We start from the raw sequence: 20,918 nt of genomic DNA, 5'->3' as shown, positions 1-20,918 counted from the left end.
TACTCTCTTCTTCCCTGACATCGCAGTTTCTGCCCATGCCCTCACCCCTCAGTTAATCTGCTCCTGGTCATCAGAAATGGTGTCTTCTTCCTAACCCTGCTCCTGGAGCTCCTTCTGCCTCATCTTCAGGGTCACAGTCAGTCTCTGTACTTCTTTTGGCTATCTGCATCTCCATGTACAGCAATGATAGGCCTCTCCTATCAGTAGCCCTTGAGATTTGCCTAATCTAAATTGGTCATTTAGGGTCTCCTTATAGGACCTGGAGGGCGGCAGGCACCTCCAGGAGATAACACCCCATCTCAGCTCTCCCTTCTCTTAAACTGAGGAGGAAACTCAAGTGCTTCAGCTTCTAGGACTCTTATTTCATGCCCACCACTACCTGTGCTGGTGCCTGCAGTGCTGTCATGGCTGTAGGACATGCCCCGAGTCCCCTCAAACTACACGAAGCACATACAGGACATGGAACCCACTGGTGACGGCTCCCATCTCCTGCTACTGGGGCATCATGAGCTGTGCAGATGTGGGAGGGAAACAGTCCACAGTAGAGGAGACCTCAGTCCCTTTTTCCCTAACTCGCCTCATGCCGTTCATGCCCTTCAGCTCATTCGCACAGCTCTTGGAAGGATGTGTGCTCACCTCCTAGCTGCTTGGGCAGGTTGGGTAATAGGGGCCGGTTGACAAACGCAGGAACCTCCACAGGGGAACTTCTTACTAAGGGACATGCATGGAAGAAGCAGAAATAGCAATGGTGATTGTTTCATATCCTGTGTCACTGGGGAGGCAGTGAATCGAGGGGGGAGCTTCACCCTTCCGGGGCTGGGACTGCTGCTCTGTTCCACCACGAGACTGCACCACAAGCAGTCACTTCTCGGGGGGAAATTCCACCATGCCTACGCAAGCCACTGCATGGACCTCCTCACCCCATAAATTGAGGAGCTGCTGGACTCTCTCAGCAGACAGAAAAGAGGCCTTCAAGCTCCATTTGCCTGCTTCAGCTCCAGCCACCACTTCTCAGCTGACATGAAGGTCTCTCTGGCTGCCCTCGCCATTCTCATTGCTGCCTTCTGCTACCAGACCTCCGCCGCACCACGTAAGTCCAGGCTCTCCCCCTGCTCTCTAAACTGGGATAGGAGAGATGTTGCTGCTGGGACAGGGTCCCTTCTCCCAGCCCTTCCACCCCTGCATCCCTTCCTGTGTTAGACCACCCTCTGGCAGATGCACCAGGGCCATCGGGGCCCTCCTGCCACGGGAAAGGCACAGCTCAAAGCACAGTGTGTGGCAGTGCCAGCTCGGGGTGAACCCCACAGAGAAAGAATTGAAGGAAGAAGAAAAAAGACCTCGTCTTTTCTCTTCCTCCTCCATGACCTCCCCGCTCCCCAGACCTGGCGGTCTGTGGTCCCAGCTCCCTGCCGCTGCTCCCCATCCCTCGCCGCTTCTGACAACCGTCTTTGCTCTTCACAGTCGGCTCTGACCCACCGACCTCCTGCTGCTTCACCTACACCTCCCGCCAGCTGCCCCGCAGCTTCGTGGTGGAGTACTACGAGACCAACAGCCAATGCTCCTACCCGGCCGTCGTGTAAGTCCTCTCCTCCCAGACGGGCTCTCCCTTTGGGCTGAGGACGCAGAGAGGGAAAAACCACTCTTCAAAAGACAGGGGATGGCCCCAGGGGATGCAAGGGATGGGGGTACAAGATGATGCTCCATGGGCTCGGCACACAGGGGGCTCGCGCTGGTCCCGCTCCACCATTTTGCAACTAACTGGTGGCTGCTGGACGTGATGGGCACGGCATGCTGCACGCCCAAATTGTGCTGATCCTCGGGAGAGGCTGGGTTTGGGGCAGGGCTCCTCTCCATGCAGTGGTCCCCCACCGAAAACTTACCTCTCTGCACCCCACAGGTTTGTCACAAAGAAAGGCCGTGAAGTCTGCGCCAACCCTGAGCAGGACTGGGTCCAGCAGTACGTGAATGAGCTGGAGCTCAACTGAGGCCCCGGGACAGACCCTGCCGCCCTGTGTCCCCCAGCTGCTGGGACAGGCAAGCCACGGCCAGCTGCAGGCTCCGTCAGAAATGCTTCGACATCATTTAAAGCTAGCTGAGAAATTGAAAATGTTCCAGAATCTGACCTTAGTGTTTTGCTATTTAATTTTTTATAGGGGAGGGATCAGGTGCAATAACTCCACTCCAGACGAATAAGAACATTATTTAATAGATGTATTTTTTTAAATGAAGACTCATGCTCAGATTATATTTTCTGTATTTAATTAGTTGTATTTTTGATGTAATATTTAATTCCATTTTCGAGAAATAAATATTTTTGTAAGAACTTTCTGTCTTTGCCTCTATTACAATTCTTCGTGACGACAATAGCCGAAATTATAATAGCAGCAACATGTCCTTTATTCCCTTTTCTATGCTGTCAAACCCCCACAAGCTTTACCTATCTGAACGTCCTGTTTTGCAAAATAAGAGGAGAAAAACCATTAAGAAGGAGGTGTGAGAAGGGCATAGATTACATTCAGGTAGCTTGGCTCATTCTTTTTATAAGGTATTTAATCACTACTCGTTATGACTACTAGCAGATAGTTAAATTCCATTGCTGGCCTCATTATAGTCAACTAAAACGTTACCTTTAGGGGCTGAAATTTAACGTGCTGGCTGTTTCAGGGAAAGTTTTCGGAGAGCTGCTGCTAAAGTGGATCAGCTATTCCCAAAGTTGAGGATGGAAAAAATGTATTTCACTACAAGATTTTTAGAACTGTTTCATTAAAGTCTCATTTAGCTGGGACATGAGGCTTAGCCAGATGCATCCCTCTCAGAAAAGGCGCTTTTTCTCCGTGCCTCCAAAACCTGCTCATTTCTGGAGATGTCTGTCCAGAGACGCAGTGTACCCCTGCAATCACCCTGCCAGACCCCCAGCCCCAGGGCAGGATCTGCCCCTGTAAGGAAACATCTCCACTGCAGCCCTGGGCCTGGTGGCCCACCGGAGCTGAAGGAGATGAAGGCCACACCACTGGTGGCATTTAGTTTGCTCTAATCAGGTCTGGACATGTGCTGTTGGGTGAACAACGAGGTTTTGGGTTCCTCCTGCCTGGACGTCTGGTGCCTATAGGGCAGCCCAATGAAGAAGACTCAGGTCAGAGACCTGCCTGCACTCAGCTCACCCCACAGAGTTTACATACCGAGTTTGAGGAGACAAACATGAACATCAGTGAGACACGGGGGAGCAGAGCAGGAAGGGGACTTCTGGGGAGATGGGCAGACACAGGGCGGAGGTGGGATGGGAGCCACGCAGCGAGAGGAGCCTCAGGTGGGGCTGGAAGGGACCAGGGGGACGTGGGTGTATTTGGGGGAGGAAGGAGCATATCGGTTATGTCAGGAGCCTCGTCGCTCCAGGAACTGCAGCCCCCAGCTTCTCAGCCCACGGGGCAGCATGCACCCCATCAGTCATCCCGCTACAGCGCTGACTGCACCCAGCTTAAAATAGCATCCAAGGAGGAGGGGGTGAAACGGAGAGCTGTGCCAGCCAGCGGGACCAGAGCCCTCTTCCCCAAGATGCTGCTTGGAGGGAGCCCGTGGCTGGAAGGTTCAGGTGGACATCACCACAAAGATGGCTGTGCCTTGGCGATGAGGAGCTGCTCCTGCACGCAGTGGCTTTGGTCACAGCCCTGGCACCTCAGGCATTGCAGGGCCCCAGGGCCAGGTCTGGGTGCAGGGCTCATCGTGGCCACACTGGGGGTGACAACACCTTGGTCATTTGGTACCAGCCAGCCCCATATCTGAGTGCTGGAGCCCAGTAGCTTCACCCTGAGGACAGAGACTGGCACAGAGCTGAGTGCCCAGAGCTGCCCTCGCTCCAGGGAACAGCAGGACCAGCGGATAGGACGGGAGGAGACCTGCAACGGGGTCATCCCAAAATGCCTTGAGCTTCCACAGTCCCTCTTGGATGCAAGCCCCATCTGTCCCTGTGGCACTGGGAGCAGTCCCGCAGCCCTGGGGTTCCTCGTCGAAGGACACACAGCGCAGGGTCATCCGGGAAGCACCACCCAGCCCGTGCGCTGTCGGAGCCTGTTGCAAACAACCCCGTGTACCAACGTCCTTAACAACTCGGGTCACATTCAAGCCACCCACGGCAGACACCTACCCCGAGTACCTCAGCTAACTCCTCATCGCTATTCTGGGAGCCTGCAGGGAGTCCTGAATTGCTCATGTCTTTCTTGATCTTACACCCACCTACGCGTGACAGCTCAGAGGAGCCCTCAGAGGGCGTGCAAGGAATACAGCGTGCTCGTTAATCCACACCCCCGGGCACAGAAGTGTGAACAAAGCCCGCACGAGCGAGGCAAAGGCAGCCAGCAGCTTTCAGCAAGCTGGCAGCTGCCTCCAAGGCCAGCAAGCAGCAGCGTGTGCACGGAGAAAGCATCCGTGGCGATCTTCAGAGCCCTCGCATTTTGCAAAGGAGGAGGAGGAGGAGGAGTGCAGGAAGGTGGCCCAGAGCAGGGGCTGTAGCGCTCGTGTCGCCATCAGCCCAAATCTGCACCGAGGGATTAACTTGCCTAGAGCAGGGGATATGCTTGCCATTTACGTTGATGCAGCTATTTGAGGCTGACCTTGCTGCTAGAGCTGAGGGATGCAAGAAAACCCTCACACCGTGCAGCCCTTGGAGGAGCCCCAGGCTGCCCTGATGCTCATGCGTGGGTCTCAGGGGCTAATCATGATGCTCACCCCTCCCAGAAACAGCCGCTGGAGATGGAGCGGGTGAACGCAAGAAGCAGAGGGCACTAAGCCTGAGGCAGCGGACGAAGAGAAAGGGGAGGCTGGGACCCAAGAGGAGGGTGGCTTGTAGGGGGTTTCCTCTGGATTCAGACCAAGACAAGAGCAACGGTGCCAAGGGTTTCAGAATTTGTAAATTATTAAAAGAGCGACTCATCCTGAAATCAGAGTGTGGTATTTACTGAATATTTTGTGCAATGTATATAGAAGTAAATATTTTTAACGAAAACCCTGGAAAAGCCTAGCGGTGGACAAAAATAAAATCATTACTATGATAAGAATAACATCATTATTATATTATACAGGCATATCTCTATATATTTATTGTTTACATCACCCTGGTGTGTCGGTAAGCATTTTGAGGTATACTGACAACCAGGGGAGTTGAAGGTCAGAGTCTGGCATTGCACAGAAGGAGGAGCTGTGCTGTGCCAATGGAGATATGGGTTGACGGCAATCAAGGTTCATGGTCTGACAGCTTTTACATCTCTACTTTTTCTGAGAGGAATTAGACACCCTGAAGGCAAAATGCCCACGCAGTCAGAAGCGCCAGCTCTGTGCCTTCCTCACCATCCCAGGGACCAGCACCCTGGCTCGCTGCAGGGAGGGGGGGGCTCAGTCCTCCACCCGAAACAGCTCTTCCCAGAGACACCAAGATGGGGCAGCATGGAGGCCAGCACCGCAGAAAGGCATGTAAAAGTGGATGGCTTTTCATGCTGCACACAGAAGTAATGTTTTCCTAAAGCAGCGATAGATCCCAGGCTTCCAGGGCTGAGGAAGACACAGGAATATGCTAGAAATGGTGCCTGGCTATCACCTTCCCCTTAATGGCCAACAGAAGGCAGAAGTGGCAGTGAAGACCTGAATGTACATTTCTGCTCAGTTCTTAGAAAGATGCAGACAACTACTCACATCCCCTAAGATGATGAAGCATTTTCCAGTGAAGAGAAATAAAGATGTTGATACTTGTTGAGAAAGCACATTTCTAAAGCCACAGGTGCGTAAATTTTGCTGCAGAGAATCTTAACGGAGGACACTGTCAGTGCCTCTGGGCGGCCAAACTGCCTCCGGAGCCAAAGCTTAAAAATGTGACATTCATCTACTGATTGCTCAGAAAAACAGCTCCCTGAACACCCAACCCCAACCCATGGCCGTTCTGCCAGACGTGGTATCCCGAAGGATTATTTCCTTCAGTAAAACCAGACACCTTGAGCAGATCAGTCCTGGGACTCACCACAGCAAGAGACTGTCTCAACCCAAAATGCCCTTCCCTGCAAGATATATGTACATACCTATGTATAGGCCCATCTTCCTTCATACGGAAGCCAAAAGGAAATGGTGTGACTCTGATGAGCCTGGCACACCCAGGACAGCCCCTTTCGTAATAAATAACCGTATGGTGCCATGTGAGGGTCACCAGCTTGCTTGGAGCTGGGAGCAGGGGAGCAGGAGGGCTTGTTTGAAGACCCATGTGCTCGGGTCAGACCGTGTTGTGCCGTGCAGCCATCCCCCATGGCTGAGGTGGGTGGTCTGAGCAGGACCTGGTCCTTGCTGGGCAGGATCTGCGTGGAGGCCAGAGCCAGGCAATAAATGCATTTCCACCAAGGACAGGGGCAAGCTCGACTTGGCGTGGCTTAAACAGAAAACCTGCTTGCAAATAGCCTCAGGAACAGCTATAGCTTTAAGTCAGCGAGGAGCCCTAAAAGCCAGGTCCCAGTGCTCCCAGTTTTTCTCTAGCTGCCCATTGCCAACCAGTCTGGGCATCTCAGGGCAGATTGGTATCTGCCCTGAGCAGTTTCTCCATTGCAGGTGATGCAGAGACTGCACCAGGCAGAAAATTTCACAGCATATTCAGCGCCATCTCATGCCTTCAACCTTTACTCTCCTTCCTGGGAGAGGCAGATTCATGTTTTCTAGGAACAGTTCGGATGCTGCATGGGGGTGAGTTCACATCCTTTCTGCTCATTCATTTCTTCCCCCTATTTGCAAGAGCTCTAAACTGTTGCACTTCCTCCCCTCTCTTCTGGAGACACTCCTCGTCCTTTCAGCGCCACAGCAAGCGCCTCTCGTCTGTCACCTTGCCATGGTCAGATCGCTCTTGCTTTCTGGACGGTTTCCATCTCACCACCTCTTCCCGCCCCTAGTTCAGTGACATTTAGCCTGGTCCCTTCCCAACTGTCACCCTGCACAACAGGTTTCCCTGGCTGGCCTCACTACCCCCGCCCCCCAACTGCCTCTGCTTCCAGCCCTCTGTCAAGACCTCAAAGTTCATGCCCTTTCTTATCTTCTCGGGCTCCATAAACTCCCTCTGTAAGATCTCCATAGAGGTCAATGAGCTGCAGAGCCCAACGAGACCCATGGCCCTTCTCCTTCCTGAAACATGGCAAAACTGGGACTGGGCTCTCCTAGCTGGTCTCTTCTCTCTGCCGTACAGCCCCCAAAAGAAAGAGCCTGCAGCTGAAGGGGGGACCCCCTCAAAGTCCTTCCTCCTCAGCCGAGAGGAACTGCTATCTCAGATCCAGCGTCACTTTTCACTAGGAGACTCCTAAAGCACCATCCAGGACACCCCCAGAGAAATTGTGCTGAGCATTTAAGATCACGCTTTATCCAATCTCATTTTATTTTAATTTAATCAGTCTTTAAATTAAGCAGCCTCATTACTTTTGTCTGAAGGGCACGCTTCGCAGCCGCTCCAGCTGGCAGCCCACGGCTGCTGGCATCGCCTCCGCCCCCTCTGCCCCCAGGGCAGCGTCTCCTGCCTCCTGGCCCTGTGGACCACAGGCCCGCTTTGGGTTGGAGGAGTAGGACTGGCTGGTGCCACAGCTGAGCCTAAGAACCTGAGAGCAGTTCCTCCAGCAACGTGGTGGCACATTGCTTGAGGCAACAGGCTGGGGCAGCAACGCAGCCTGGAGAAGCAGGGATGGAGACACCAAAAGTGACCTCTGGAAATGTCGGCAGAGGCCGGATTATTTTCCTTTCCCTAGGTTTTTCAGGCTCAGAAGCTCCCCCATCCTGGGGTGGGCAACGAACCGCTTCCCACGCTTGGAGGTTTCCCAGTCAGGGGGCTTAGGAGGGGAGGCAGAGGGGCTGGAGCTACCAGACCTGGAGGTGATCTCCCCACCAAGGGGAAGAGAGAGAGCGGCCCAGGGACCACTCACACCCATACAGATGTCCCCTTGCCTTCACCCTGGGCCCCAGCACCACAAAGTTGAAGCGCAGCAAACTACACAGGCAGCTGCCGCTACTGAATCCCTGCCTGGTGGGTGCCTGGCTTGCTGCAGAGCCAGCCACAGTGGGACCCATGGCACAGCAGGATCTCTCAAGGACCTTCTCTGTGCTGGAGGGGACCAGGTCCAGTAGCACCCTTTGCCCTCTGAGATGTTGCAGATTAGCTGGGGCTAACGAGCAGGGGTGGGCACACCACAAAACCACACAAGGCTCCCCAAATCAACCCTTTATTGCCTTGTTCCAGCACAATTCACACCAAAATCAACACTATGTGGCAGGCCGGGTGCGGACCCTTGTCCAGCAGCCCGTGAGATGAGTGGCAGGGCAGGGGTGGTCTGTGGGATGCCCTGTCCCTGTCGGCAGCACAGAGGTTTACGGCACATCCCCGCTGCAAAGTGCTCTTCCCATGGCACGTGGTGGGTGTCACACTCAGCGGGTCACCGCCAGGAGCATGGAGGGACCCTGCCATGACGCTCACCAAGGCACAGGTTTTCCTCGGTGCTGCCCCACCATCACCCTCCTGCTCACGGGAAGAGCCAGGTCTCTGCACCCCGGTGAGAAGCCAGAGCAGTCACTGTCACAGGATGATGCACCCGGTCCCCTGCGCGTCCCTGACCCAGGAGATCACCAAGGGCTCTGCATTTCTGCCCCCCAAAAAGGCACCCAGGAAAAAGAGAGGCCGGAGGTTCCCTGAAAACTTGTCGGTGAAGGTGTAAACGTGGGAGCGGTCGCTCACGTTGTAAAAGGAGATTTCTCCTGCCTCATAGTCCAGGAAGATCCCGATGCGCCGGGGTCTCACGCTTAGGGTCAGCGGGGAGACAGGGGAGGTGAGAGCCTCGTAGTTGCCCCCGTTTTGCAGGCGCAGCACCCAGTAGCCGTTGTTTGGGCAGAAGAGGACGTTGCCCTTCCGGCTGGCAGACTCCCGGCACAGCCCCAAGCCCCACTCAGGCTTGTCTCCCACTTGCACCTCCCAGTAGCAGCGGCCTGAGAAGAAGACCTGACTCCCCAGCACCACCGGCGTGCTGCCGAACCTCTTGGGGTTGTCGAAGAGGGACAGGAGCAGCTTCTTGCTCCCACGCCGCACACTCTTGCGGTCCTCGGACAGGGTGAGCTCAGGGTGAGCTGTCTCGGGGTCCAGAGTCACATCCACTGGAGCGAGAGGAGGATGGAAGGACAGACAGGGCTTCAGGGGTCTGCAGGTGCCGACACAAGTGGGTGTCTGCAACCCAGATGCTGGGCTCTTCCTACCTCCTGCATTTACTTGCTTGTGACTGTGGTTTTCCACAGCTCCCAGCGCTGCCTGGCAGCGGAGAATTGCAATACATAAAATCGTGCTAACCGTAAACCACATCAAAATATTTGGCATCTGGCTGCAGAGCAGGAAGAGAATGAGGGTGGGTCCTCAGCCCTTGGCTCGGCTTCAGAAACAGGCAACACTGAAAGCAAGAGTTCGTGGGCAACATGGAACCTGAAACTCCTGAGTGACCTCCTAGGCTTCAGGGTTACCTCACAACCCATCCAAGACCAGAACAAGGAAGGTTTCCCCACCACGAAACCAACCTGAACTGATCAGTACACAAACTGGAACCAGCTGGATAAAGCTTGCTGAAAAAAACCTCCCCGTGCCCCAGGGTACGGGGGAGCGGGACTGGAGCCCAGATGTGCCAGGAGCTGGCACAAAAGCAGCCTCCTCACCTTTGAACTTCTTCAACATGTCCCTCATGCCCAGGCAGCGCTCAGGGATGCTGTAGTCTTCCTTCAGGGTCACAGACACAGCCTTGGGGGACTGGAACTTTACCCGCTCGCACCTGAAAGGAGAATGATGCCCATGGGCTGTACCCGGAGCCCACAGCACGGCCAGTCTCCTGCCGGGGATGGGTTTGATGCCTTTCTGTTAGCTGCACAGGTGCGTCTACCCCCTTGAGCTCTTTGGCTGTGAGGAGCACCAGGGATAACTGTTTGCTTATCAGCAAGCCCGCTGGGACCAGAACCAAATGATGCCGGGAGCAGCGGTGCCAGTCCCCGGGAAGGAAGGAGCGAGGTCAGCCAGGCAGCATGTCCCTTGGAAGGGGATGCATCTCACACACCACGAGGCCAGGCAAGACCTTAGCTCTGGGGCTCTGGAAGAAGATGGAGTCTCCTTTCCAGCCCCTACTGATCTCAGCCCCTCCTTCGTCAGCCCCAGGGAGGACCAAACCAGACGCTGGGCAGGGAGGACAGCGGGTGGCCGGCATGGAGCAGACACGAACATCTCACTCAGAGCCTGGAGGCAGGTAGGAGGAAGGAGCACGGGTACCTACCTGCTCAGGACGCCTTTCATGTCCTAGAATGAGAAGAGAAAAACCATTCTGGGTGTGGGGCTCCAGAGCCTTGCGCCCACCAGCCAGCCTGGCCCTGGCCACCCACCCAGACAGACAAAGGCATCGGGGCTGAGTTAGTGGGGCTGGTGGCACAGCCTGACCTTGAGCAGCCCATCAGCCGGCTGCTGGGTCTTCTCCTTTATCTCCATGATCAGCTCCTCCAGCAAGGACTTCTGCTCCACCAGCCTGGCCAGGTTTTCATTGATCAGCAGCAGAATCCGCTTCTCCTCCTCCTCCAGCTTCTGGAGCAGCAGCTTCTCCTCATCGGCCAGCAGCCGATGCAGCTTCCCAAACTCGCTCACAATCCTCTCCCGCTTCTTCTTCACCGTCTCCTTGTGATAAGCAGATACATGGGGTGAAGTGAGGCAATGTTAGCCAGGCAGTCAAGACAGAGCCGGATTCTCCGGCATCCGTGCCCGGCATCAGGCCCCGGGAAACCACCGGATTTTTTTTTTATAAGCACATTTATTCAGACAAACAGCCAGAGGCTAACTGCTGGGCTTTCACCTCGCCTGAGTTCCCACACGCCATCCTCAGTTTACCAGCAGTAGGATTTTGCCTTTCTGCTCAGCTGGACCTCAGATGTCTAATGGATGTCTCGGTGCAGCACTGGGGGACGGTGGGGGGCTGCAAGGAGACACCATCAGGCGTCGGGGTAGGTTTTTATTAGATGTGGTGCAACTCATCCCTCCAGCTAACCCGCTGCTCAGACAGCCCAGAGGAAATGATCCGTGTCTGGAAAAACCCACAGCCATGGGAAAGAGGTGGAAGAAGCTCTGGGTCTGGGGAGGGATGGAAAGGGGGAGCCAGGGAGGACTCCCTGGGTATCCAAGAGCTCTCACTACAGCGAGCAACAGGCAGGGTCTGCCAGTGCTTTAGGGTTTTTCATCTGAGCCCTAAAAATTGGCATTTTGCTCAAAACCTGAAGCACCAGGAAAACACACTGCGGTTCGCTAGGACCATGAAACCTCGAAATGCAGAAGACAAACAAAAGGAAACTGAACTGCATTTATTTTCCTGACCAAGCACATGATCTCTTGGACCTGAGTCATGAAGGCTTGATAAGCCAGGACAGTCACAGCCACCTCCCCCCCACCGCTTGCAAGGGACCTTTCTGGCTTTTTACTAAAAAATCATGACCAGCCACTGGGCCAGGAGGAAGCCGGAGGCAGCTGAGCCCCGACCCTGGAGCCCTGACTCAGGCGTGCGGGGAGAGAGTGACACAGCTCTTTCACAACCTCCATCCCCTCACCATCCCAGCCCCGAGGGGTACAGCAGGCACACAGGGGCACCCCAAAATCCCACCACCTGCTTGGCCGGGCAGCGGCAGGCAGGCAGGGGACCTGAGCAAGTAAGTAGGGGAGTCGGGAGAAACCCGTTTTCCCTGCCAAAGCTGATTAATCATCAACTCTAGCTCAGGGCTGGGTAACTCAGTCCAGCAGTTTCGTTTCCTTTTCTGCAGTTACTCTTACTTTCCAGCTTCTACCCTGGAGGGACACGAAATGCAGCTGTTTTGCTGGCGTATCTCCCCGGGACTGCCTGGAGTGAGGCAGAGGTGCAGTAATTCAGCTTTTTTTTTTTAATGAAAACACTTCTGGTTCCTGTTGCTGTGAAGCAGAGCTCACTGTATGGCTCACGCCTGGCTGGTAACTCAGGCACACATTGTAAAACAAAAGGCAAATAAAAACCATCCAGTGTCTATTTGTTTAACCAGCACACAAGCCCCGGTGGTTTTGGCGGAGTTGGCGCGCTGCTCTTTGCAAAGCATTTCTTTGCAAAGCTTTTAAATGTTTTTTTATAGAGCCGCACGCAGTCACTGAGCACAGGTCCTCCACACAACAGCAGGGCACTGCGACACGTCCCATCCTGAGGGCCTTGTCAAATTCACGGCCCCAGACACGATCGTAATTGCTGATGTCTCTGAAGCTCACTCTTTAAGAATTAAGCCAGGCACCTGCCTTGCACTCCTGGGTTTTCATCCTTTCGGTTGACTCACGCTTCTTCAAGTCCTCCACTTCCTTCAAAAGATGCTCCAGGGATTTCTGGAGTTTGACCTGAAAAGAGAACAAACGTGTTCAGCTCCCGGCGAGCGCTGCAGTTTGGCTGGACCCTCGCTGCCCTGGGACCGCCGGTGCCAGCAGGCAGCCAGGGGACAGTGACCCCGAGCCAGGCAGTGCCAGCCCTGGCACCCGAAGCCCTGGCACCCAAAACCCTGCAGCTGCGCTCTTCACTCCACTCGCAGCGTTAACCCTCTCCATGCTTCTGGATTTTTCCCTCCTATTTTTCTCACTATTTAGATTTTTGGAGAGCAAAGTGATGGCTCCTGGCAATGCCAGGGCATGGGGGGGCTGGGCTGGGACGTGGGGTTTGGCTGCACCCCTCCACCGAGGCGAAACATCCCCAGGGCAGGACCAACCACCACCCCTTCTCGGGGGGGGGTCATGGAGGGGCAGGGAGCCAGGCTGCCTCTGTTCACCCGGACGGACAGGGGTGAGCCTGGGTGCCTCCACAATTTGGGAGCCAGCGGGTCCAGCCCCATCCCCGCAACGAGAGCGGCTGGGTGGGTGCCGCTGCCTCTGCCACCCCCTCCTCGGCTTTCCCAGTGGTGCACTGGGAGAGGGGCAGTGGGGTCCTGGTTGGCGATATCCCCCCCCCAGCACTGGCGTGCCCAGGGTGCGTCAGGGCCAGGATGGGGACCCCCAGCGCCCCAACCTCCCCTACCTTGTACACCTGCTCCGCCTCCTCGATGGGGTAGACGGTGTGCAAGCGGTGGTGCAGGGACTCCCGGCACACCACGCAGATGGCCTCCTCGTCCTCCTCGCAGAAGAGCTTGAGGCGCTCGTCGTGCTGGGCACAGAGCGGGGTCTCCAACCCCGGCTCTGCCCCCTGGCCGCCCCGCAGCCCCAGTTGCCGGATGCTCTCCACGATGTTGGCCAGCTGCCTGTTGGGTCGGAAGCCGCTGCGGTGGCAGGAGGCCCGGCACTGGGGGCAGGAGAAGGGCCCGTCGGCCCAGAGACCCTTCTCCTGGCAGTGCTTGGCGATGCAGCCCCGGCAGAAGTTGTGGCCGCAGTCGATGCTGATGGGCTCGCTCATGTACTCCAGGCAGATGGGGCAGATGGCCTCCTCCTGCAGCCGCTCCAGGGCACCCGCCAAGGCCATGGTGGCCTCCACGGCCAGCGAAGGCAGGCTGGCAGGCAGGTGCAGCGGCAGTAGCCTCACGGCTACTGAAAACCCCGAGGAGAAGCCGGCCTCGCTGCCGTGCGGCACCGGTGGCGGGAGCCTCCGTGTCGGCTGGGGGAGGAGCGTGGCAGCCGGGACAGCTGCAGCCAACCCTAAAGGATGGGGCTTCCTCCGGCTCCGGCAAGTCAAAGTGAAAGAAAAACCCCTGCCGGGAGAGCGGGACAAATTAGGAAGCACCAAAAATAATCCGTGCCCATAGATAACCGCGGGCACCGGGAGGGCAGAGGAGACAGGGTCGCAGCTGGTGTTTGCCGAGCCGAGCAGCCCGTGGTGGCAGCAGGAGCCCCGGTGTTGCCGGCTCGCTGCCTGCTCACAAGCTGCCTGAAGGTGTTGGCCAAGCTGGGTGACCCCCACACCTTCCCACGCTGCTGCTCACACCGAAACATCCCCCCCATGACACCCACCCACCGCAGAGAGCCACAAGCTTGGGTATCGACCAGGGCAGGGCTCAAGCACAGCCTGGCAGGCAACAGGCAGCTGCCCGGAGCCTTGCTGGCAGCGGGCAGGATGAGCACTGCTCCACCCTGCTGGGGGGGGGTGCAGCACAGAGGGGCTGGGGGGCAGCTGGGGGCCATCCCACCCCCTTGCAGGCCCATCCCGTGTCAGCCTGGACCCCCTCCCCGCCGCTGCTGCCCCACCACAGCCTCCGTAAAGCACCTCGAGAGCCAGTGGGAGAAGCTGCATGTTTTGCTCCTCTTTATTACACAAAATAACTTCAACACAATCAGTACAAATCAGAATGAAAAGTTTCACTGAAAATGTCAAATAAATTAACAATACCTTTGCCTAAACTTAAATAAAAGAGCTAAACGCCGTATAAATAGTCTGCCAAATTCACAGGTAATAAGAAAAAAGGGATGTGTCTCAGAGGCGCCCATGAGAGAAGGTCCTCACAGAGGTGATGCTTGGAGGGAGCAGGGCATTGCTCATCCACTGCTTGCCTTGTTCTTGTGGTGATTGATGATGTCCTGGACCCACTTATCACCAGGTTTGCCACAAACCTTCTTGTCTGCGACAGTGGTAAATCTGCAGAAAGAAATCCAGTTAGAGGAGAGGAGAGGAGAGGAGAGGAGAGGAGAGGAGAGGAGAGGAGAGGAGAGGAGAGGAGAGGAGAGGAGAGGAGAGGAGAGGAGAGGAGAGGAGAGGAGAGGAGAGGAGAGGAGAGGAGAGGAGAGGAGAGGAGAGGAGAGGAGAGGAGAGGAGAGGAGGTGAACCCCACCACACCAGACACCTCTACAGCTGCAGAACAGCCCCAAGGAAATATGACAGGAGGGGTTGGCTTAATGTCACTAGAGGTGTCTTGCTGTCTGCCATTTAAGCCACTTTGTCCCCAGCAAGGACACAGTCCTGCCGGGATCCTGCTATCTTGGGATGAGGGGGGTGACCAGCAGAAGCTCTTTTGGCTCAAATCGAAGAGGGAGGTCCAGAAACTGGCTGCCTGGGATGTGAGATCGACCTCTGAGATATTTCCAGGCCGTTCTCCTAACACAGGAGAGCCCAGCCCGGCATTTCCCTTGCCAGGATGGGGTGCGATGTGGGGGTTCCTGGCGCTGCCACCCTTCAGTGGAGCAGGCCCCCCAGGATTTGGGCAAGAGATCTACTTACATCACAGCTGGCTGGGGGCAGTTGCTGCCTGTGTGCTCATACATCACCACGCGGCTCAAGGGAAACGGTTTGTTGCTGTAGTTGACGCAGCAGGGACCAGAAAAGTTGACAGAAACTGGAAGAGAAGATAAGTTTTCTTATTAAACCAGACCAGAAAAGCACCAGTAGGAAGAAGCAGGGTCAGAAGATCACAAAGTCCCTGCTGGAGGAGGAGCTGCTCCCACCGTGGGCTCCCACCCCAGCCATCCTTCCCTCAGGAAGCCAGAGAGTAGCAAGACATGCCTCTCCTTTCCCACAGCAGATGCTTGGAAGGGAGAGCTGCCAAGCATTACCAGACCTTATACAGCAGAAAGAACGAGGAGAGTGCTCCTCGGAGAGGAGAGCTTGGATTTACCTGGAGAAGAGGAGACCTGGTAGCAGACAACAGCCACAAAAAGTACAGCGAGGGCAGCTGCGGAGGTCTTCATGGTCCTGTTGGGTGGAGATAAGTTGTCCGGCTAGATGGCTGCAGTGCCCCTTGCCGTGCCTGATGGGGGATCCCTGGGTTCAGCCCATTTTATAGAGGGAGACAGCGAGCGAGGACGGAAACGTGCCGGAAACATTGCTGAAAGACATGACACAATGGAAAAAGTGCTGTGTCAAGGGTGCCGCGCAGTCCCGTGGAGGGAAGTGCCCAGAGCCCCGAGGACAGTGGTGCCCTGACGTGGCATATTATATAATGACATGATACCACGGAATGATAGAGGATATGACCTCTCTTCCTTTCCCCTGACCACAGGACTCTGTAGAGCACTTAGAAGTAAGAATTCAGAAGAGCAGTAGATGGACCTCTCGCCTAGAAGTCACATGATGGCAAGGGATGGAGATGCCATGCACTCACGTTTCCCAGAATATCTGCATCACAGACAAACTGGGCACATTTCACTTCTCCCACAGCGACTGGGGCAGGAAGGGTCCGTGAGTCAGGCAGCCCTCCCCCGGCTGTCCACACTGCGGGTCGGCGAGGCACAGAGCAGCCATGCCCTGCCCCGCTTCCAGCACTGCCCTAAGGAGACAGGGGCTTTCTCCACGGCACCCAGAAGGCCACCAGTATGCAAGCGTGCAGAGCACAGTGCCACCCCAGCTCCGGGTTTCTCTTCTGTCCTTCACCACCACTTGCAGCGAGTCATTAGGAAACTGGTTCTGTCGCTACATCGCAGTTTCACAAATACCAGCGACAGCTAAAACAGCACTACGTTATCCACGGACACGAGACTCAGCCATTGAACTTTACAAAGTGCTTCAGAAGCTCACGACCACGTTGGCACAGCAGAGTTGGCTTAGATGATCATTTGGTTCCAGCAGTGGAGAATCGACACCCTCCTGATACTGCTTCGTCACTGCCCCAGCAGCCACGGACGCATGCAGAAGAGATTTGCCGGTTTAGCTGATATTGTTTGGGACAGAAATGGTGTCACTGCGCTGGCAGGGGAAATGCTACATCCCTGCAGAAGGGCTCTGCCGACTTCCAGGCAAAGGCTTTGGACGGAGCCCCAGGAGAGCGGAGGAAGAGCAAGGTCTTCACGGTGCTGGTGAACGTGTCCAGGCGCTGGACAATCACAGCCACGCAGTGGGAAGGCCACACGAGCGGGCTGTCTTTCGTGACAGTTCAGTGAAGAAAGGGATCTTGCTCCTCTACAGAGGAAGATGATTACCAAAAAAAGAAACCACTGCCCAAAGCGGTGGCCTTGTAGGAACCCGGGGAGGAACCAGAAGGGAAATGAAGTTTTCCTGGACTGGCTGAAGGAGAGCTGATTCCAGGCCTGGGGGTCCCAAGTGCTCCAGGGCATGATGCACACCACGATCACATCTCAGTGGGACTGAACTCTTGGAAAAAGTGAGCCAGACTTGTCAGGGAGCGTGGGCTAGGCGGCATTGCAGGGTTTGTTTTACGCAGAGCCTTTTGTTTCACCAAACCACTGTGTTACTACTACGCCTGAGCAAAACTGAGCCAGGGTGAGAGCACACGCGGGTGCCTCGCTGCCGTGGAGGCAGGGAGCCTGTACAAGCCTGAAGAGCAGGCAGCTGGGGAGGGTCTTCCCCCCAGAGCCCTGGGACCCCAGGCCAGTGGAGCTTTGGGAAGGACACCTCCTTAGCAGGGACAGGCATCTCCCATCGCACAGCCTCCGTTCAGCCCGTAACCCACGGTTCCTCTGCAGCCACGGTAGCTCAGTCCCCAGCTTTGCCTTTGCAGCACTGAAGGCCTTGGCACATCCATTCTCTGCATCTCTCTTTCCCCCTTGATGGGGTTGCTGCCATCCCAGATCGTGCTGAGGGGTTAACCTCCCAGAGCGAGAGTGAATCAAGACAGCCCCCATAAAGGCTGAGCCTTTACTTGCCTGTGGTGGAGAAGGACTTGCAGTATCCCGCTCTGAACAGCTGAGGATCTCGGGATTCACCTGGGATCCTGCCTGCTCCATAATCCCCCTTGTCCTGTGCTCCAGAGCCCGCTCAGAAGCTAGGATGAAACCTTGCACCTCCAGGGCCATGAAGTCTCACCACCAATGTCCTGGGCTGGATCCACTCACCCCCACACTCCACCCCTCCTAGAAGGGGGCTGGGAAGATGTCAGCCTGCTGCTGGTCCACCCCTTGAGCGGCCAGGAGCTGCTGAAGCATCTAGCTGAACCTAGCAGGGAGCCTGAGCAGCGTCAGCCTGGAAGGAAGGCGCGTGCCGAGCCACGATCCCAAATCCACAGCACTCCTGCGCTCCGTCTGCCTCCCTGTTCCAGCTCTTCCCGCCACGTGTGTCCGTCTGGGCTCCCAGACCGCCTGGAGCAGAGACACTGCAATCCCCTCCGTCCCCATGCCCAATCCAGCCATGCTGCACCTCCAGCCCACCCATGAGTGACTCCCCTCACCCTGCACCCACGCTTACCCCACCTCTGGGAGCTCTTGGCACCCTTTTTCCACAATTGCTGCCCCGAGATGCTGGGGAAGGTATAGGTGAAGCTGGGCTCGCAGGCAGGCAGCGGGGTGTATGGGCAGGAGCTGCCTGGACCGTGCAGGCCCCCTTGCACACCCCCATCCCCATGGGGCTGGCCGTGCCTGACTGATGGACGGGCTGCCTGAGAGAAGAGACACACGACAGCTTGATATGCTCAAGATAACAGACCAAGACTGACGCCCCTGCCTGAGGCAACAGACGGCAGGTTGAGGCTGGGGGTGCTCAAAACAGGCTTGGAGACAGATCTGATCGAGTGGCAGACTGGGAAACCACAGGGAGATAGGAGACGAGACGGAGATCAGATTGAGATGAGACGAGATGATCGTGGTGCACTGAAGACCTGCTAACCTAGGTGCCACCTTCCTGCTCCTGCCCTTTCTACCAGCGCATTCAGACCCAGCCCTTGCACACCTTGCCCATTCAGACCAACCTTCAACATTCCTGTTACACATCTCCACCCAGGGACTAGAATAAAACGGAGAGGAGGAGAACAGGCTGGGGAATGAGCTGGAGACATCCTCGCTGATGCAGCTCCCACCAACACAGCCCAGCTTGGAGCTGCTTTTAGCTGAATGTTCTGGATGTTCTTGCAAATATTCAAATATGGGTTTGATGGAAACGTCAAGATTCATTCTGAAAAATCAATGTTTTCTATCAGGAATATAAATGTGCCTAGGCAGTTTCAATGAACGCTCTCTCCTTTCAGATATACCAGGCTGTGTTTCCTGCTTCCATTCATCGCAAAAGGAATTTTTGGAGGTTTTGACACCTCTGTTATTCCTCCTATTCACTGTTTTCCTCAACTCTGTTCCTTCCTTGAAGGAAGATTTTGTATTTCAGTCTTGGCTGCTCCTTCCTGCCAAGACAAATAATGCAAATCTCTAAATATTTTGATTTCTAAAACCTCCTCCATATCATACATCCTAAATAGTAGCTATTTATGGAGTCTGTAAAACCCTCTGCCTTATGGTGTGTTTCAGCTTTCGATAGAAACCACACATGGTATCTTTGGATCCACCACCGGAACAGATTTGGGATGCAGGAGGAAGTCTTTTCTTAGCCCTGAATGCAGCCTGCTCAACCACACCAACTCCTAGGCTGGAGTCGTGTCTGGGCGATCCCGTTATCACAAAGCCCCTGGGAGCTGCCAGATCACTAATGTGGGAAACTCTGGTTTTTAACTGGGAGCAAATCAGCTGGAAACAGAAAAAGAACGACTGGGGGAAGTCAGCGACCGCAGTGTGGCATGGCTCCAAGACAGAGAAGCAAGATCTCAGATGAGAAGAGTTGTTATCCAGAGGGATTGAGACTTCCCAGCATGGGAATTGAAGTCTGCAAAACGATGAGCGGCCTAGAAAGAGGGACAAATAGCAATTATTCACTGTCTCTCCCAGAGCAAGAAGGATGGGCCATCACATGAAGCTGGCAAGTGCCAGGTTCAAAACGAGCAGGAGGAAGCAGCTCTTCGTACGAGGAGCTCCTTGCCAAGGGACGTGGTGACTGCGAGGAAATTTTCATGTCTCTGACTCAGGGCTTGGGTTCCAAAGCGACAAGCTTAAGAAGATTTGTAAAATGAGAATGGTTGGAGGCTGGAACTCAAGGGAGGCAGCACAAATGTTTGCTTTCCTCTTCGAGGGGTCTGCTGTGGCCACATCTGGACATATTAAGGCCGGGCTAGACAGCCCCTTCGTCTACATCCTCTGGGGACTGTTCACCCCAGGACAGCCGGTCCTACAGGACTGTAAGATCTATAGTGTAGCTTGTAAAATCGCATTGAGATCCTTGGACTGAAGTTTCTATGTCAGGATATGCCTTCAGACGAGTATTTTTGGTAAATGTCAGCAGAAAGACACCAAGCGTTTCTAAGCACACAGCAAGACAGAAATACATTGCTGCAGCTCGTGCAATTTGCCAAGACAAATTTGGGGCACCTACAAAAGCCTTGCTTTTGGACCAAGAGCCTGAAAAGCGCGAGGTGGCCAGCTCCTGTGTCAGGATTGGCCCTCACAGAACTTGGGTAGTACTTCCAAGGACAGACACAGGCTGCTTTTGCCAAATTACAGCCACACCTTGTTTCCCTGAAGATGCCCTTGGCACCGAGGACCAACCTGGCCGGAGCTGAGCAGGGTTTGCCCAGCAGCTCCAGCGCTGCGTGGCGGTTTTAGCTATGCCAGAGGAGGTTCAGAGGAACTAAAAGCAAAACCATTTGGGTGCCAGCTTTCAGACACCCAGGGGCCTGACACTTCTGAGCACTTGGCATTACGTGTGCTTGGAAAGTCTGCCTCCTGTCGTCTTCAGCTGGAGGTACCCGTGACGCCCGCAAGTCAGCCCGTTAAGGTTTCAGGAATCTAGGAAATGAAGGCAATTCTCCCCAAGAGCACTGGTGAATGTTGGGTTATGCCCATATCATAAAGGGAAGAGAGGGATAGACTGGCTCTCCAGATCTCCAGCCCATGCCTTCCTGCAGCCCCTGCCTCATTCACCACCCACGCTCTTCCGCAACAAGCACAGGGCTCCTGCCCACAGCCCTGCACACCCCAAGACATACGTAGAAGACCTGTTCTCGACCTTTTCTCAGTGATCATGTTCTGGCAGCCAAAGGCTGTCTCACCACGCAGAAGCAAAGGAGGTTTGCCATGTCCTCCCTTGGGAAAAACCAGCCTCGCCCACCAGCTGCTCCTGGTGAGGTGGTCACCCCCAGGGTTGCGTGGTGGGGCCCAGTGCAACGCT

General features: G+C 55.3%; 3 protein-coding genes across 4 annotated transcripts; 1 reads left to right on the top strand and 2 right to left on the bottom strand.

Annotated features, from left to right (window-relative positions):
• The first annotated feature begins 972 nt into the window (after positions 1-972).
• LOC104349493 (C-C motif chemokine 4 homolog) lies at positions 973-1,985 on the top strand. 2 transcript variants are annotated; one of them, XM_086475405.1, is made up of 3 exons: positions 973-1,090; positions 1,462-1,574; positions 1,911-1,985. In XM_086475405.1, exons 1-3 carry the CDS (start codon positions 1,021-1,023, stop codon positions 1,983-1,985), a joined length of 258 nt encoding a protein of 85 aa, XP_086331531.1. In that variant the 5' UTR covers positions 973-1,020. The 2 variants fall into 2 exon arrangements, with proteins under 2 accessions (XP_086331531.1, XP_009953348.1); XM_009955046.2 differs by having other exon boundaries at positions 1,462-1,576; positions 1,898-1,985.
• A 6,590-nt stretch (positions 1,986-8,575) lies between these two features.
• Positions 8,576-13,517, bottom strand: TRIM39 (tripartite motif containing 39). The gene is made up of 6 exons (XM_009955047.2): positions 13,080-13,517; positions 12,317-12,412; positions 10,460-10,690; positions 10,299-10,321; positions 9,694-9,806; positions 8,576-9,147 (listed from the first exon to the last, which is right to left on the bottom strand). The coding sequence occupies exons 1-6, from the start codon at positions 13,515-13,517 to the stop codon at positions 8,576-8,578; spliced, it is 1,473 nt and encodes a 490-aa protein (XP_009953349.2).
• Positions 13,518-14,524: 1,007 nt separating this feature from the next.
• LOC104343205 (C-C motif chemokine 4 homolog) lies at positions 14,525-15,670 on the bottom strand. Its single transcript, XM_009947029.2, has 3 exons — positions 15,598-15,670; positions 15,204-15,318; positions 14,525-14,624 (listed from the first exon to the last, which is right to left on the bottom strand). Exons 1-3 carry the CDS (start codon positions 15,668-15,670, stop codon positions 14,525-14,527), a joined length of 288 nt encoding a protein of 95 aa, XP_009945331.2.
• Between the last annotated feature and the right edge of the window lie 5,248 nt (positions 15,671-20,918).

This window comes from Leptosomus discolor, chromosome 18, assembly GCF_034619465.1.
Source record: "Leptosomus discolor isolate bLepDis1 chromosome 18, bLepDis1.hap2, whole genome shotgun sequence".
NCBI lineage: Eukaryota > Metazoa > Chordata > Aves > Leptosomiformes > Leptosomidae > Leptosomus > Leptosomus discolor.
This window is presented reverse-complemented; position numbering and strand designations above follow the sequence as displayed.